The sequence below is a fragment of the Cucumis melo genome, chromosome 3 (assembly GCF_025177605.1).
Source record: "Cucumis melo cultivar AY chromosome 3, USDA_Cmelo_AY_1.0, whole genome shotgun sequence".
Taxonomy (NCBI): Eukaryota; Viridiplantae; Streptophyta; class Magnoliopsida; order Cucurbitales; family Cucurbitaceae; genus Cucumis; species Cucumis melo.
The window spans coordinates 1975740-1991304 of NC_066859.1; the positions used below are offsets into that span (position 1 = coordinate 1975740).

The window sequence follows — 15565 nt, forward strand, 5'->3', positions numbered from 1 at the left end:
GAGTATTAATATTACCTTTTCTCTATATTCCACAGCTCCGGAAATGAATGACTCATCTATTAGCAAAAGTTAAAAAAGGAAGCAGAACCGGTTTAGTTACAATAGGATAACAACACATATGCTCCGCATATCAGTTGATTGATGACAAATTTGCAGCATTTTTCATGCATGATTGGAAGCAAAACTCGACCCTAAGCATGACAATTGTCAAATATGCAAACAACGTTTGAACATTAACTTGAGTTTATTTACTAGTATGATTTAAAAGAAATAATAATAATACAACCATGTTTGTTTTATAACTAAAAACAAGAAACAGAAAAGCTAAATGCAAGTACTTACAGAAAGAGAGTCAGGATCTCCAGCACTTGTACCAGCAACAATAGGGTCAATTAGATAGTCAACAACCTTAAGATTCAAGACAAGTAGAATAAAGAAGGCATGCTAAATACAATACTCAATAACAAATAACTAAATTATTAGAGGCCCTTTTGGTGAAGGGTTTAAAAAAAAAGATTTTTTAAATTCATTTTTCAAACTAGTTTCAATACTAACGATCATGTTACTGCTATTGTGCACATTGGATTTATTATTCACAAAGTTGTGATTTACAAAGAAAGAACTTCAGTTATTCCAAAAATCAGTTCGTTCATGCGAACACTCTAAAAGAAAAAAAAAAAAAAGAAGAAGAAAAAATCCAAACGTGTTCTTATTGATTTTCTTTTTTGAAAAAATGAAGAAACCAACTAAACATAAAATTACCTCTTTTCCAAAGTGGCGCTGAAAGAACCCACCCACACTGAGCCAAAAACATTAGAAACCAGTGCTAAGATCACTTCCTCAAAAAGTTGGAACAAAAGAAGTGAAAATTTTGGTGAAGTTATTTTTGAAATCTAGAGAAATGAGTCATCACCTTTCATCAGTACCATCATCTGACACTTTCGATGAATCGTACTTTTTCCACAAAAATGGCTCCAAAATGATCTGAAACTGCAGTGGAAAAGTGAATCAGTAATATGGAGGAAATCTTTATAATGTGTGTTTGTGTTGCAAGAACTCCCTGCAGAGAGAACTCTAGGAAATTCGTGTACCCTGTCAATGTAGCCCATGCCCAATAAAATACCACTAACACCTTTCACCTCCCTCCTGCCAGGACTCTTTCATATGCATTTCAGTACCATCAAATTGCCAACTCATAACACTTTACAAATACATAGAACTGAAAGACACAATAGGACAACCTATTAAACAGATCTTGTTCAACTAAGGTCATAACATTTACCAAAAACTATATATTTTCACAAAAAGCTATATGAATAAAAAGTACTAAAGTATTCTCCATAGGTATAGCTACTTCCTGTAGGCTGATTCATCGCTCTTCTTTCTTTGTGCATGGGTGGAACTCTCTGTGGGCTTATCATCACTACCTTCCATGCTTACTTTGCAGTTCACCCAAACTTAGGAGAAACTGAAAGAGAGATGAAATGCCAAGAGACTTCTAGCTTCAACTTCATCATAAGTATAGGGGCCACCATGGAGAACTAAAGAGAGGAATATCTTGATTTTACTGGATTACTCGTCCTTCTTTTTGTTCTAGCTTTCCTTAAGAAAAATGATTACTGGGTCTTTTTTGTCTAGCTTTCATTGAGAAAAGTGAATGCAGGGTAGAAACCTCACGAAAGGAGTCTTGATATTAACTATGTAGACGGGCTCCAATTTGAAAGAATAAAATCAAGCTAAAAATTACAAAACGGCTGAAAGATTCACCCCCACAAAGAGGTGGTAAAGCTAACAAGTTTCCAAATCTCCTCCATGATCTATAACCCCTTCTAACACTCCTACTATTCCTCTCGAACTGGCAAAATGAGGGGGGAAAAGGCGTGTCAAAAGTCTACGTCCTTGTCCTGGAAGGAAGGCTTCAAAAGAAGCTCTTCCATCTTAGAGCACCAACCTAAGCGCAAAACAGTGGTTCCACAAAGACAGAGCAAATTGGCAACCCCATATACTTTTAAATTGATACACATATTACAGGATAAAGGTGTCATCAGACCACAGAATAATGGCTATCAAGAAGAAACGCCAGAAGGCTCAAAGTTCCCCACTCTTCTATCGAATATCAAACTTGTGTAAGTATTCGTACATTTGTAAAAGAGCTATTCATTATAAACACTATAACATAAATACTTCGCTGAACATCCCTCTAATGTCAGTTAGTAAACAAACCTTTGATTTTGCAGAGAGAAAGTTGCTCTTGATCAATGCAATGGGATTTGTAGGCAACTAATCTCAGTCGTGCAAACAAAACAACATAAGAGAAAGACTAAGAATGTAAAACAAAATTCGTGGCATACCTAAATCATTTATTAGAAGCACAAAAGAAAGGACTTACCAGTACTGGCACCCCATTCCTCACTATATATCGTTTATTTTGAGAAATTGGCTGCATGAGAGAACAATTTATCTACTTAGATACATTCCAATCAGTGGTTTCCATGCATGTACAAAATGGAAAATTAAACTTAATCATACATAAAGAAAGAAAAGACAATTACAAATTGTTGTTTGTCTCGAAGTCCAAGATCATCAAGTAAGCACTGGACCTCTGGTTCACTCTCAGTCTACATAGGCTCAAGAAAATAGTTCAGCTAATTCAGTGGCAGAATATTTGAGATGGTCCAAAATATTGATGAAAATCTCTAGTGAAGAAAAATGTTAGTCAAATTACTGTCAAGAAAGCTTGCCATTGTATTCGCTCCTTCATCCCAGATAAGTCCTTTGTATGAGACACTTCTTAACTTTCCTCCAGCTCTTTCATCTGCTTCAAGCACCGTAACATCGAAACCATGTGATTTCAATTTGTAGGCCGCAGCAAGCCCACTTAACCACAATACAGAAAAAATCAAAGTCAGCCTAACTGGAGGATACTCACACAGGTCAAAGAAATTATCAAATCACAGATATTTTTTATAAGAGGAGACAATAATATTAGCAAAGAACAAGGAAATGAAGTCACATAAGAGCTTTCGGAAATTTTTAAAAGTGTTGAACCGTGTTTGGCCCAAGGGTTATGATAAATGGGGATTAGGGTTATCCTAATCCCCATATAACCCTATCTTCTCCTCTCTTTTCCTTTCTTACAACCTTATATTACCCTACCCAAATAACCCAATTCAAATTCTATTATTGTTTTTTAAATTACTACAATCATAATCCTTCCCTCCAAACACATATTATTATAACACTACTATCATAATCACTTCCCCAAACACGTACTATCATAATACTACCTTTCATATTCCTTCCTCCAAACACATACTACCATAACACTACCAATCCTCCAAACACATATTATCATTACACTAGGATTATCATAATCCTAAGGTTATTATAATCTTTTTCCCTCATAACTCTTTCCCTCCCCAAACGCACCCTAAAAGTTCTTCGGGTTGTTTCAATCTAGATATGTCATAGGAAAGCTCTAGTTGCACAATTCTAGAGGATCTTAGCCTTTTCTTTTAACCAACTCCTGTGAGAGCTTCAAGCAACCACTAAACAATAAATGGTTTCTCCGTCTAGTTGCACAACTCTAAAGTATTTAGCTTTGTGTTTCCAAAGCAACACTTGGGACCCTGCGGGATAATCCATTAAACGGATGTTCAATCTCCAATGGTGCATTACTTCTCTCAATTCATGCATTGTTTCTAGTGTGCCGACCCGTTTTCTTTACACCAATAAAAGTACTGACCAGAGAAAAGGAGATAAAATTTGAAATTCAAAGCCCGTATTATGAATTATAGGTGAAAATTACTAATCTAGAAAGACCAAGCGAAGACAAGTAGAAAACATTATAAAATTAAAAAATTAAACTAAATCATCATAAACGCGAATGCAACTAAATTATCGAAATGTCATTACCACAACTCAAAAATTAGTACATAGACTTCATTTCTATGCCTCACCACTTAAAATATAATCAGAAGCTAGAAAATCAGAGAGACAACAACATACCTAACACCAGCGCCAACAACAGCCACCTTTTTTCTGGAGGCTACAAAATCGAAGAAGATGCACTAAATTTCAGCTCAAAAAAAAAAAAAAAGGCATCATCTATATAGCTACGTAAACGGCTACGATAAAGATAATTTGAGGAGAAATGGAAATCTACGACAGACTCGTATAAGAAGAAAGCTGGTGATAGTTACATTGTGAAGACTTCATAGTAGAATCGAATTAGAGAATGAGGATAAGTAAGAAGTGATTAGTTTTATGAATGATGAATGCAATGAAAGTGAAAATGCGGTTAAGAGAAAGAGAGACTTGGCTGGTCTTGTTTGGGTGGGGAGGCCATTTGTGTGTGTAGCTTGGACCTTGGTTAAGTAAATGGTATGTCAAAGTTCTTCAGAATCATCCATGAGAAAGTTGGGAAAGAGATAACCGTCAAGAACACAGGAAATGCCGCCGGTTTCATTTGAATGGGCCGTTGGGCTATTGACGTCAATACTAATGGGCCTGCACGCGGGTACTGACTCCATATTCACAACCCCTTCAAAAATTCACCATCCTAAACAAAATTATTACTTAGTTAATAAAAACAGTCACTAATAATAATGGTTTAGGGGTAATTTTGGATTGAATGATATAATTGTCCTATGATAAATAATAAAAGCAATAAAATCAAGAAAATAACAAGGTTTGGATCAAAAATAGCACCCTTCATTAAAAATGGCTTAGATGAGAGGATAGTTTGTGTCGAAGCCTGAATTAATGTGTTTATCCTCGACAAACTCTAGCAAAAAGTGAATTGAGTATGTTACCTAGCATCCCGATCTAAAGCATCATCATATGACCAAAGTGGATTTACGGAAAAATACTTGGACTCGACCAAGACCAAGATTGACCCTAGCCAAACGCGAAATAGGGGTGTCTCTTTCAACCTGATAAGGATTAATCAACACTATAAATAAATTGCTATAGATTCGATAGGTAGTTGTATGTACTTGCTGGTGTCCACGTTGTTTCTAAAATGTCAAAGTACGTGTGTAACTTTCAGGTATAAAATAATCTTATAAACAATTAATAAATTTTGAAAAAATTTCATAAATATAACAAATCAACAAAATATTTACGGCCCATGTAATAAAATGAAAAAATCCATAAAAGTGGCCTTTTTTAGAAAAAAAATATTTCAGGTTTGTCTTCCTTTTCATCATCTTCTTCTCTTCCTTTTTTTTCAAACTATTATTTGGTTCAAGATCTTGTACAAAATATAAATATCTATTTTTTATTTTTTATTTTGAAAAAATTGTTATTTGGTTGTTCAAGATCGTGTACTAAATATAAAAAATCTTAAAAAACATTTAGATTTGGGTAGCCAAATCTAAACGATTGGTGTATAAATCATTTAGATTTGTGTGGCCAAATCTATACAAAAGATAAATGATCGTGTAGCCAAATTTAAACAATGGTTTACATTTTAAAAAAAATATTTAGATTTGGGTAGTCTAACAATTCCAAAATGTGAGACATAATCAAAATTCCTTATACGGAGGAAACAATAGTAACTGCCTCACTTCCCCAAAAGCTGTTAGGGGAGACAAACGGCCTAGCGGAGACCAAAAAGCCCTTCCAAACAAATATGAAATCTCCAAATAATAGCCAAATCTAAACGATGTACCAAATATATTATGCGCATTGTTGACAGTGTTGTTGACGTGGACATTTTTTGTATTTTCTATTGTGGACATGTGGGTTTTTTCTGCTTTTTGAAATTGTTCTATACAGTGTAAATATTTTGTCGTTTTGTTATATTTTTTAAAATACCCCTAAATTTTATGGGTATAATGGTTTGTTTTATGAATATTAAATATTTATTTATAAAAAAAGTATCATATATATTATATATAAAACATAAGATCAATAATAATAATAGTAAGGGGTCTTTTAAAAAAATATAACAAAACGGCAAAATATTTATACTGTATAGAACAATTCCGAACACGGAAAAAGCTCACAGGCCCATTGTGAAAGATACAAAAAATGTCCCGTCAACAACGCGCGCGTAATATATTTGGTACACGATTGTTTAGATTTGGCTACAATTTATTTTTTCAATTATATTATTTAATTTTTTTACAATCATATAAATTTGATCGTTTAGATTTGAACCCAAATCTCTTTTTCAAAATTTGGTACATTTATATTTGGGCAAACAATTTTTTTAATTCTTTTGGTACACGATCGTAGGGGTGTAAGAATAACCCGACCAACCTGACAACCCGGACTACCCAACCCATATTATATGAGTTGGGTTGGGTTGTGGGTTGGAGGGTTGAAAAATTCAAGTCAACCCAACCCAACCCGAATTAATATAATAAATAAATATATATTATATTTCATTGTTATTTATTTATTTAATAAAAGTTAAACAATCTTGAGTTACAAGAGCTTTTTTCTTTACTTAACTTGATGCAAAACATATTCTATTTACGGTTGATGATTTCCATTTATAAACATTAAAATTTAGAAACAAAAAAAAAAAACAACAACAACCCGACAACTCAACCCAACCCAACCCATATTCGGGTTATTCGGGTTCGGTTCGGTTGGGTTGGAAACTTAATTCGGGTTATTCGGGTTGGCAACCCAACCAACCCGAAAATATGGGTTGGGTTGAGAATGTCTCTCAATTCAACCCAACCCGTTTACACTCCTACACGATCGTTTAGATTTGTTTATACAATCATTTGTTTTTTCAAAATTCTTTAGTACACGATCGTTTAGATTTGGTTAAACGATTTTTTAATTCTTTTGGTACACGATCGTTTAGATTTGTCTACACGATGATTTGTTTTTTTACACGGTAATTTACTTTTTTTACTTGATCGTTTATATTTGACTACTCCAATCTAAATAATTTTTTTCAAAGTTCTTTATACACGATCTTTTAGATTTTGTTATTTTTTTGTACACGGTCGTTTAGATTTGGTTACCCAAATTTAAACGACATAGAAAAAGAAGAAAGATTATGGAAAGAAATCACAGTGAAAAAAAAAAGAAGAGGATAAGAAGAAAGACAGAAAGAAATCGTAGCGAAAAAAAAGAAAAAAAAGATAATGAAAGGATTAAACGACGTAAAAAAGAATAAAAAAAGAAAGACTATAGAAGGAATCGGAAAAAAAAAAAAAAAAGAGAAATAAAAGAGAGACGATAAAAGAAATCGCAGTAAAGAGGAAGACAATGAAAGAAATCGCAACGAAGAAGAAGACAATAAAAAAAATCGTAGCGAAAAAAATAAGAAAAGAAAAAAGATAATGAAAAGATTAAACGACATAAAAAAGAATAAAAAGAAATACTATAGAAGGAATCGAAAAAAAAAAGAGAAATAAAAGAGAGACGAGGAAAGAAATCGCAGCGAAGAGAAAAACAATGAAAGAAATGGAAGGGACGAGGAGGAAAAATATGGGAAGATAAACCACAGAAATATTTTAAAAGCGATTAACTTTAATAGGAAGAATTTAATTAAAAATAACCTAAAAACAATAAGAATTAAAAAGGAAATAGAGCCAAAGTTATTTTCATAGGATACAACTCCCTAGAAATCATAATAATAATAATTGTGACATCGACAATGTTAATGATTTTGAACCAATTTCAAGCAATCAGAATTTGTTCTCTTACCAATATGGTTTGACTCATCCTAATCAGCTTGAATTTTTCTTCATTAATTTATGAAAATTAACAGGTTCCAAATATTTAGCTTATGAGTATTGTCAATTGGCCATCAATAATCAATTTTGAAATTAATAATTGCTTCTAAAACACATATTTCATTTTTCGCCCTCTTGTTAGAATTTTCTATCACCCATACACCACCCATTCCATATGTAACTTGATTATGTTTTATGTTCGGTTATGTTTTATTTTCTTCATACCATTTGATTATGTGTTGTTATAATTGTTTAATCATAATAAAATGCGAGCTACTCTATAGTTTGATTGTAAAATTAACGGTGATCTATCTGATTGTATTTTGAAAATTTGAAATTCACAAAGAGACATCGTTATTGTTTTCATTATGGTTATAGAAACTATCATTGTTACAATAAGAGAATTATGCATCTCTCACATTTACTGTTATCGGTACAAACATCACTGTCAATGACCCTAAACAGGAAGACAATACAAACTTTAAAAAGATAATTGTAATAGATAGCAATTTTAGAAATAATAACCAATTATATAACAATATTAAAAAAAAAAAACAGATAGTAAAGTTAATTAGCAATAGAAGTTTATATATTAATAATAGACTTTATTATATCTACAAATTTTATAAATGTTGTTATATATATTAACACTTTGGATCTAATTATTATATTTTTCACTACGTCTTTTTGTCTTTAATAAAAAAGACGTAATTATAATCAAATTAATTACACACGATGTATAAATAAACGAAATAAAAAACAATTAAATTACTTTTGCAATTGAAAACAATAATGTAATTAATCTCCTTACTATTACACCAATATTGATTATAAATTAATAAACATTGATAAAAAATTAAATGACATAGGGATACATATAAATATTCTTAAATGTTGAAATAATCTATGATATATATTCCATAGGACATATTGTGTATTTATAGTTAAAAGAAAGGACAGTGGACCAAATGAAAATCATACATAGATTTCATTGTGGTACAAGAAACAATGATTTTTGGCAACACATATATACATAACATATAGTTTGAACATCACACATATTATTTAGTATGATGAGTCACTTGGTTTTGCCGTCACCTTAATGTTTTTCCTAATGTCATTACTTCCCTCTTCCTATCCTTCCTTCAACCCCACGTTAATTATATATGTTTGCGTTTTCTATTTATGTATTTACTTATTTTTGTCCCTAATAATGTATTTTAGAAACATATATATATATATATATATATATATATATATATATAAAAGAATCGGCCACTTTGAAGATAACTACCAAAAAAGAAAGTATATAACAAAATGATTGTTTAATTTATATTAATAAATTATGTTTAGGGTAGCTAGGTACCTACAACAACTAGGAAACATATTTCTAATATATATGATATAAAAAAAACTTATTTTAAATTATAAAATTTTTAAATCATTTGTAACTAGTTTATCTTGATTCAATCGTGTATATATATCAATCGTGTATATATATCGTGATATTTTATAAATATTTTGATTCATTTTACTATATTTAAAAATATCTCGTTAATAAAAATGGGAGTCTTGTTCGATTTTTTTCTATATAAGATTTTCAATGGGTCTAAAGTATATATTAATAAAATTTATGTCTATTTCATTTCATCATTAAAATTTTAAAATTAGAAATTTAGACGATTTTTAAAAAATTTACAAGTTGGAGCACTACTAGAACCAAATTTGTAAGTTTAGTGTTAAACTATATTCAATTAGATTATTCATTTTTCAAAATTTAAAAAAATTTCACAACCAATTAAATATTAATTGTATTGAATATTCTTAAAAAAAAGTCTTGTTTTAGCCATCAGCTTAAAGACGGTTGGTGGTTAAGTGGAATAGTCTATTATAATTTATTCCATGTGTTTCGGATCCAACTACTAAAACTTATTATCGTCTCTTTCTTTCCATCTTTATTATTTTATATTATACAATTAAAATAGTTTACACTCTAAACAAAAAATCATTATAATATCATAATAAAAGAGCATGTGTTTCAAACACAAACTATATATTATAACTCACAAACTCTTAAACAAGTTGAATGAATCATCTCATTTCATGCATCAATCTTCTATCTAACACCTAAATATTGAATGACACTACATATATTTATAGACTAAAGAATAACAGAAGTTTGCTATAAAGTTTGTTTCAAAATAACAATATTAAAGCTTCACAAACTTCAATTCTTCAATCTTCTACACTCATTGTGTTATTTTAACACAGTTAATAAGAATCAACTTAAAAGAAAAAACATTTATTGCTTGAGATTGACGATATTGGAAGAGAAGCAAAAATTGGGAGTCTTCTTTTGGCTTATATTGTAGAGGGATATGATTAAAGTGGCCCCTACTTTGTTAACCCTAAACTTAAAACTTAACTATTCTATATTATTGTTTGAATGTCGTCGCCTCCCTCTAGTTTTCAAATGCTTAACTTTTAATCTTATCGTTACACTTGCATGGCTTTTAATTTCACCAACTTTTATAATTTGAAAAAAAAAAAAAAAAAAAACCCTTTTTAAACCATATTAAAAGAAGTGTCAAAAAAGATTCAAATTTAAATCTGGCCATACAAATGTCTAATTCAAAACACTCAAAATAAATTTTAAATTAATTACTTATTAAAAGACTAAAATAAAGTTAACTAAATTAAAAATTTTACCTATAAAATAATTCAAACTTTGGTTTTAATGTTGGAGGATAGTTGTTACTTTCTTTTTCTTGTAAAGATATAATATGTAGACGCATGCATATATAGAAATTGTGTTGTGTGCATCTATCAACTATCAACTTAATAATAATAGAAGCAATTTTTTATTCGATTAATTATAGATGGGGATAGAGTTTGTGAGAAAAGTTTGATTTAAAATGAATAATGGATAAGTAAATTGGATTATGGTATAGATGAAGAAGGTGTATGATGATGATGTGAATGGACCACAAAAGTGTTGGAGACATGAAAAGCTCCAAATGTGTTGATGTTGAGTTGAAGAGAAGGCTTGGGTTGTGGCGCCCCCACGAATTTGAATTCTAATGGAGACATTCGGTTACCACTTACCAAATCGGCATCACAATATGTGGGGTTGAAAACCTTTTTTAAAAATTCCTCACTCTATCATAATCCATATATCTCTCCTTCCATTTCCTAACTTCACTTTACCATCCTTTTCTTTCCAAGATGAAAAAATAAATCTAAAACATAACATTATGAATTATGAATTATGAGTAAAAGAAAACATATATTAGAATTAGATTGAAGTTTAAATAGCATTCTTTAATCTATAACGTCTTTCTTCTAAGAAAGTGCGTCAAAGCGTTGAAAAAATTATGAAAGTGAAAAAAAGATATCTTTCCGTCTCCAATTCCATGACCTTACCCTCGTGTCAATTTGGTTTAACAACTTCTTTGTATAACACCTTACTTTAATAAACAAAATACTGGTTTTATATAATCAATAATCTTACCTTCTATTTATATAGAAATTCATTAAATAATAATTATCTTCTGATAAAAAAAAATATCATGTAAATGTTAATTTGGATTTAGAGATAATCAATTATAACAATGATATGTTATTAGTTGAAGCATATAATTACACTTTAGTTAATTTTATACGGAAAGCTTGTGGAGATGCTTCAAAAGGTATTAAAATACTAATGATATTTCTTTTTACTCGAAGATAATTATTATTTAACGAATTTCTATAAAAATATGATGTAAGAATTGTTAATCACATAAAGGTTAGTATTTTCTCTATCAAATTAATATTTTGTATAGAATTTAAAACACCCGTGTGATTTGGTACATTTTCATTATCCACTAATTTTACTTAGAAGAATCGGTAATATATTTTTTAAAAAAATAGAAATTTTGATATTTACAAAAAGTTTTAGTTTTTTAGTTTTTTAGTTTATTAGCAAAATGACAAAATACCAAAATAATTTTTTTTATCTATTTTACAATATTCGTAAATATTAAATTGATCCTTTTGCTATATATATATATATAAAGCAAAATTTTTTGTTTATATATAATAATTTATTATAAAATGTTTAAATAAGTAATATATTTAAAATTAAATTTAACATCGCTAAAAAAAAATATGAAAAGAAAATACATGATACAATATGATAAATAATTATAAAAGAAGAGTGATATTATATTTTTTAAAAAAATAAAGGAAATGTTTTTGTAAAGAAAAATGAAATTACGTAGGTCTCATTTCAAATAATTAAGATTATTCTAAACTTAAAAGGAACCTTTTTTACTAATAACAAAAAAGAAAAATTACTGGTGTAAAATCCGCACAATTGAAATACAAAAATAAAAAGGATAAATAAAAACGGAATGTTTCACATTTCTCCGCTATCTTTAAATTTTATGGATTTTTTTTCTGATGTGTATATGTTACAAATCCACCTGATGTCATTATTTATAAGTAATTTGACAAGCATAAGGTGACCACTAAAAATGAGTATGAATATATTCAAAATATTTGTCAAAAATATCAAAGGAATAAAGAGGTGACACAGAGTGAACACTAAACTTAATAATAGACATCTATTTTAATTTTTAGAATAACTATCACATTTTTTCTAAATAAGTTCAACTTTGTCCCTGTTAGTTTTGTTTTCGATTAACCAGATTTATGTGAATGGACAGAAATTGTAATTCCCTTACTAAAAAAGAATCAAATAAAAAATTGGGGAAGAGTTGTGAAAGTTGAAGACATTGGTGGGGACTTAATTGGGTGAAGCCAATTGAACTCAAATGAAAGGACAATAAAGAGTTTCGATGGTTTGAAACGCCAAAACATAGCCATTAATAGAATGATTGAACGGTTGAGATTGAGAAGAAAACAAGTCATATAGCAGTTTAATAAAATTTGTTAAGGTTTTACATTTCATAACTTGGAATGATGTAATAGTTTGTTTGAAATATACTTTCAAACGTAAAATTTATAAAATAAAGGCATTTTAGAAAAAATTTCAAATATTGGTAACCGTTGGATCAAAATAGTTTAAATAAAATTAAATATTTTTTTCCTCTTATAAGTTTAGTTTGTAACCTTGGTTAATTTATTTTTTATTACACTCAATAAATATAACTTGTGACATTCCTATGAATAGTCATGAGTTGTAATGAATAATGGATATTATTCAGTTAATTGTTTTTTGTTATAAATATAACACTTTATAATTATAATTATTTTATAAATATTGAGTAATGTGTGAATGATTGTCGAATTTTTTTCCAATGATATATTTAATAATTGTAATGTTACTAAGTATATATTCTCTATTGACACTTTTTGTTTAAATACATTACCAATTATTAGTCAAATGGGAACTTTGTGTTTTCCTTTTTATTGGAAAAAAAATTACATAATTAACTAAATATCATATGATAGTACTTAATCTTGTGTGTTATTAGTTAGTTTTTCTTTTCTGTTGGAGACATACAATTTTGGTTATCAAATTTTAATTTAGACAATATTTGAGTCCCTAAACTTTCTAACCCAACAATTTTATTCCTTCTTAATAAGCACCTTTAGTCTTTCTATTAAATTATTTGCTATTTAAAAAGAACATGAGCTAAAGAGAAGGAAAATCCTTTTCAATGTGAATTTCATGTCTGAAAATAAATTTTAAATATAAAACGTAGTCTTCGTTGATTTTTCTTTAAAAGAAGATGATTGAACCAAAGAATTTACGATTTTAATTAGATATTAATAAAAGAAATTGTGGGTTTAAATAGGAGGAACTGGTAAAGAACAAAGAGAAAGATGAGAATTTGGAAGTAAGGTAAACGTAGGAACAATAATTAAAGAGAAGTTTAGAAGATGTGAAATTAAAGTTTAGAATCATTAAGACAGCCAATCCAAAGTTTAGAGATATTAAATTATTTTTGAAAATTTTAAACTAATTAAACCCTAACGCTGCAAAATTTAAGAGTAAAATAAATTCATTGAGTTTGAATTAAATGAAACTTGATTTTCCCAAGTGTGCGTGTTTAGGGTGTGAGACTGTCAATCCTAAAGAAGACATAAACATTTGTCTATTAATTAGCGACAGATGTTAGACATTATAAACTCAATTTGTTGATTCAAATTACAATAGAAAAAGCTACAAAGTGTCGGGAAAATTCCCCTAAAGAGTACTCAATAAACCACGTGTCAGTTAATGGTTGGTTGAAAGAATTCCCCACGTACACTCGTTGAAGCTTCCTAAGAAGGAAAGAAGAAGAGTGTAGCTGCCGGCCGGCAGCGTCCGGCGCGGCGTCATATCTTAAAATAAAGGGGAAATTGTCCGGCAGAGATCTGAAGTGGTCCATATCGATCTAAGAAGGTCAAATCCCTTAGTTTAAATCGTTAAAAGAGAAAAAAAAAAAAACTAAAAAGTCCGTCACGTTCCGCCACGTGCGATCTCACATGCACCGCCGACTCCTCTGTCGTCTGTGGAATCGGCTCGGCTCCACTTCGCCCTTACAGATAAAATTTAGGGTTGGGGTCGTCACTCGTCAGGCCGTGGGGGCAACCGGTGATTTTCCACGATCTTCACATTTTCGTACATTCATTTTCCAGGATCTTCGCACCTTTTTTTTTTTCCTTTTTCTACTTTCCAATTTAATTTCTAAGGATGTGTTTCATTTGCCTTTAAAAGAATTTAAACTCGAAAAAAAGTTATTTCCAAAATTTGGAAATGTTTTTGTAACTTTCTAAAACGTATTTTTAAAAAATAATAATAAAAAAGATCGATTTATAACAAACCGAGAAAATAGGTTTTTTTTCGGTGATTGATTTGAAATTAGGAGATTTATTAAAAGGTCAATGGGACACATGCTCCGACGATTGTTTCTTCACTCTTATGATCAATAGTTTGTAGATTTAAATCTTATATTAGTAAATTTTAATATTTAAATTTTTTTACATGTGTTTATTAATCTTGCTATATAAAATTTTTGGATCCACCATGGTTGGAATTCATGAGATTTTTCATGTTATATTAAAATTACTAAAATATCTCTCATATTAGCCCTCGCACACAATTTTTATCTAGCCAAATGATTTTCTCTTCTGTTGTAAAATGCCGACCAATTAGAGATTCTTTTTAAATTGCACTAACTTCTTATGTCTAGTTGATATTACTTAGAATTTATTATTATTATTATTATTATGTTTTGTTGTTGGGATCGATTATAGTTTTTATGATTACAAATTTACATATTAAGATATTTGAGCTTCTAAAATAAAATTGTCTACAAAAATTTGTGTCTAGTTTTAATTCTAATAATTTCAAATTTCTTAAAAATCATCGATTTCAAGTTACATGTGCTTGATAGTGTTTAATATGGTCCTTTGTTGTACTTTAAATTGAGTATAAATATTTTCGATATATAACAAACCAAACAAAAATTACGTATATAAACACTTATTAAAAGATCTTAACCAAACATGTAAGAAAATATATTCTTGAAAAACAATCTTTCTCGTAGATAATCCAAGGGGACTCTAAGTTTTATATTTTTAATATAGATTTTTTACTTAAACATTCATTTTTGTTATCTTTATAGGTTAATTAATATACAAATAAAACAAATAATAAAAAATAAAAAAATAAAATTTGACAAAATATTTGTAGAAAATTCAAGTGTAATTAATTCATCTTTTAGCGATTTTGTTCTATGGATTGTAATTAGTTTGTTAATTTTCCTATTTTTGTAAGAAAACATAAAATAATTATAATTAAAGTAAGTTTTTACACACATATGTAACAGATGTTAAATAAGATAACAATTTAAGAAAAATCCATA

The 15565-nt window shown here is 29.2% G+C and overlaps 1 protein-coding gene across 8 annotated transcripts in view; it reads right to left on the reverse strand.

Annotated features, from left to right (window-relative positions):
- LOC103485496 (protoporphyrinogen oxidase 2) overlaps positions 1 to 4439 on the reverse strand; it is a 28106-nt gene extending 23667 nt beyond the window's left edge. For 2 of the 8 annotated variants that reach the window (XM_017043976.2, XM_008443137.3), the window contains exons 1-10: positions 4318 to 4439; positions 4009 to 4048; positions 2742 to 2877; positions 2553 to 2618; positions 2390 to 2440; positions 2224 to 2280; positions 914 to 990; positions 763 to 799; positions 343 to 408; positions 16 to 56 (exon numbers count right to left, since the gene is read on the reverse strand). In XM_017043976.2, coding sequence (XP_016899465.2) covers positions 16 to 56; positions 343 to 408; positions 763 to 799; positions 914 to 990; positions 2224 to 2280; positions 2390 to 2440; positions 2553 to 2618; positions 2742 to 2877; positions 4009 to 4048; positions 4318 to 4348 — 602 coding nt within the window. In that variant the 5' untranslated portion in view covers positions 4349 to 4439. Of the gene's footprint in view, positions 1 to 15; positions 57 to 342; positions 409 to 762; positions 800 to 913; positions 991 to 2223; positions 2281 to 2389; positions 2441 to 2552; positions 2619 to 2725; positions 2878 to 4008; positions 4049 to 4202 lie in introns of those variants that run through there. The other 6 variants (XM_051082666.1, XM_008443138.3, XM_051082667.1 and 3 more) reach the window with 5 other exon arrangements.
- Positions 4440 to 15565: the final 11126 nt, after the last annotated feature.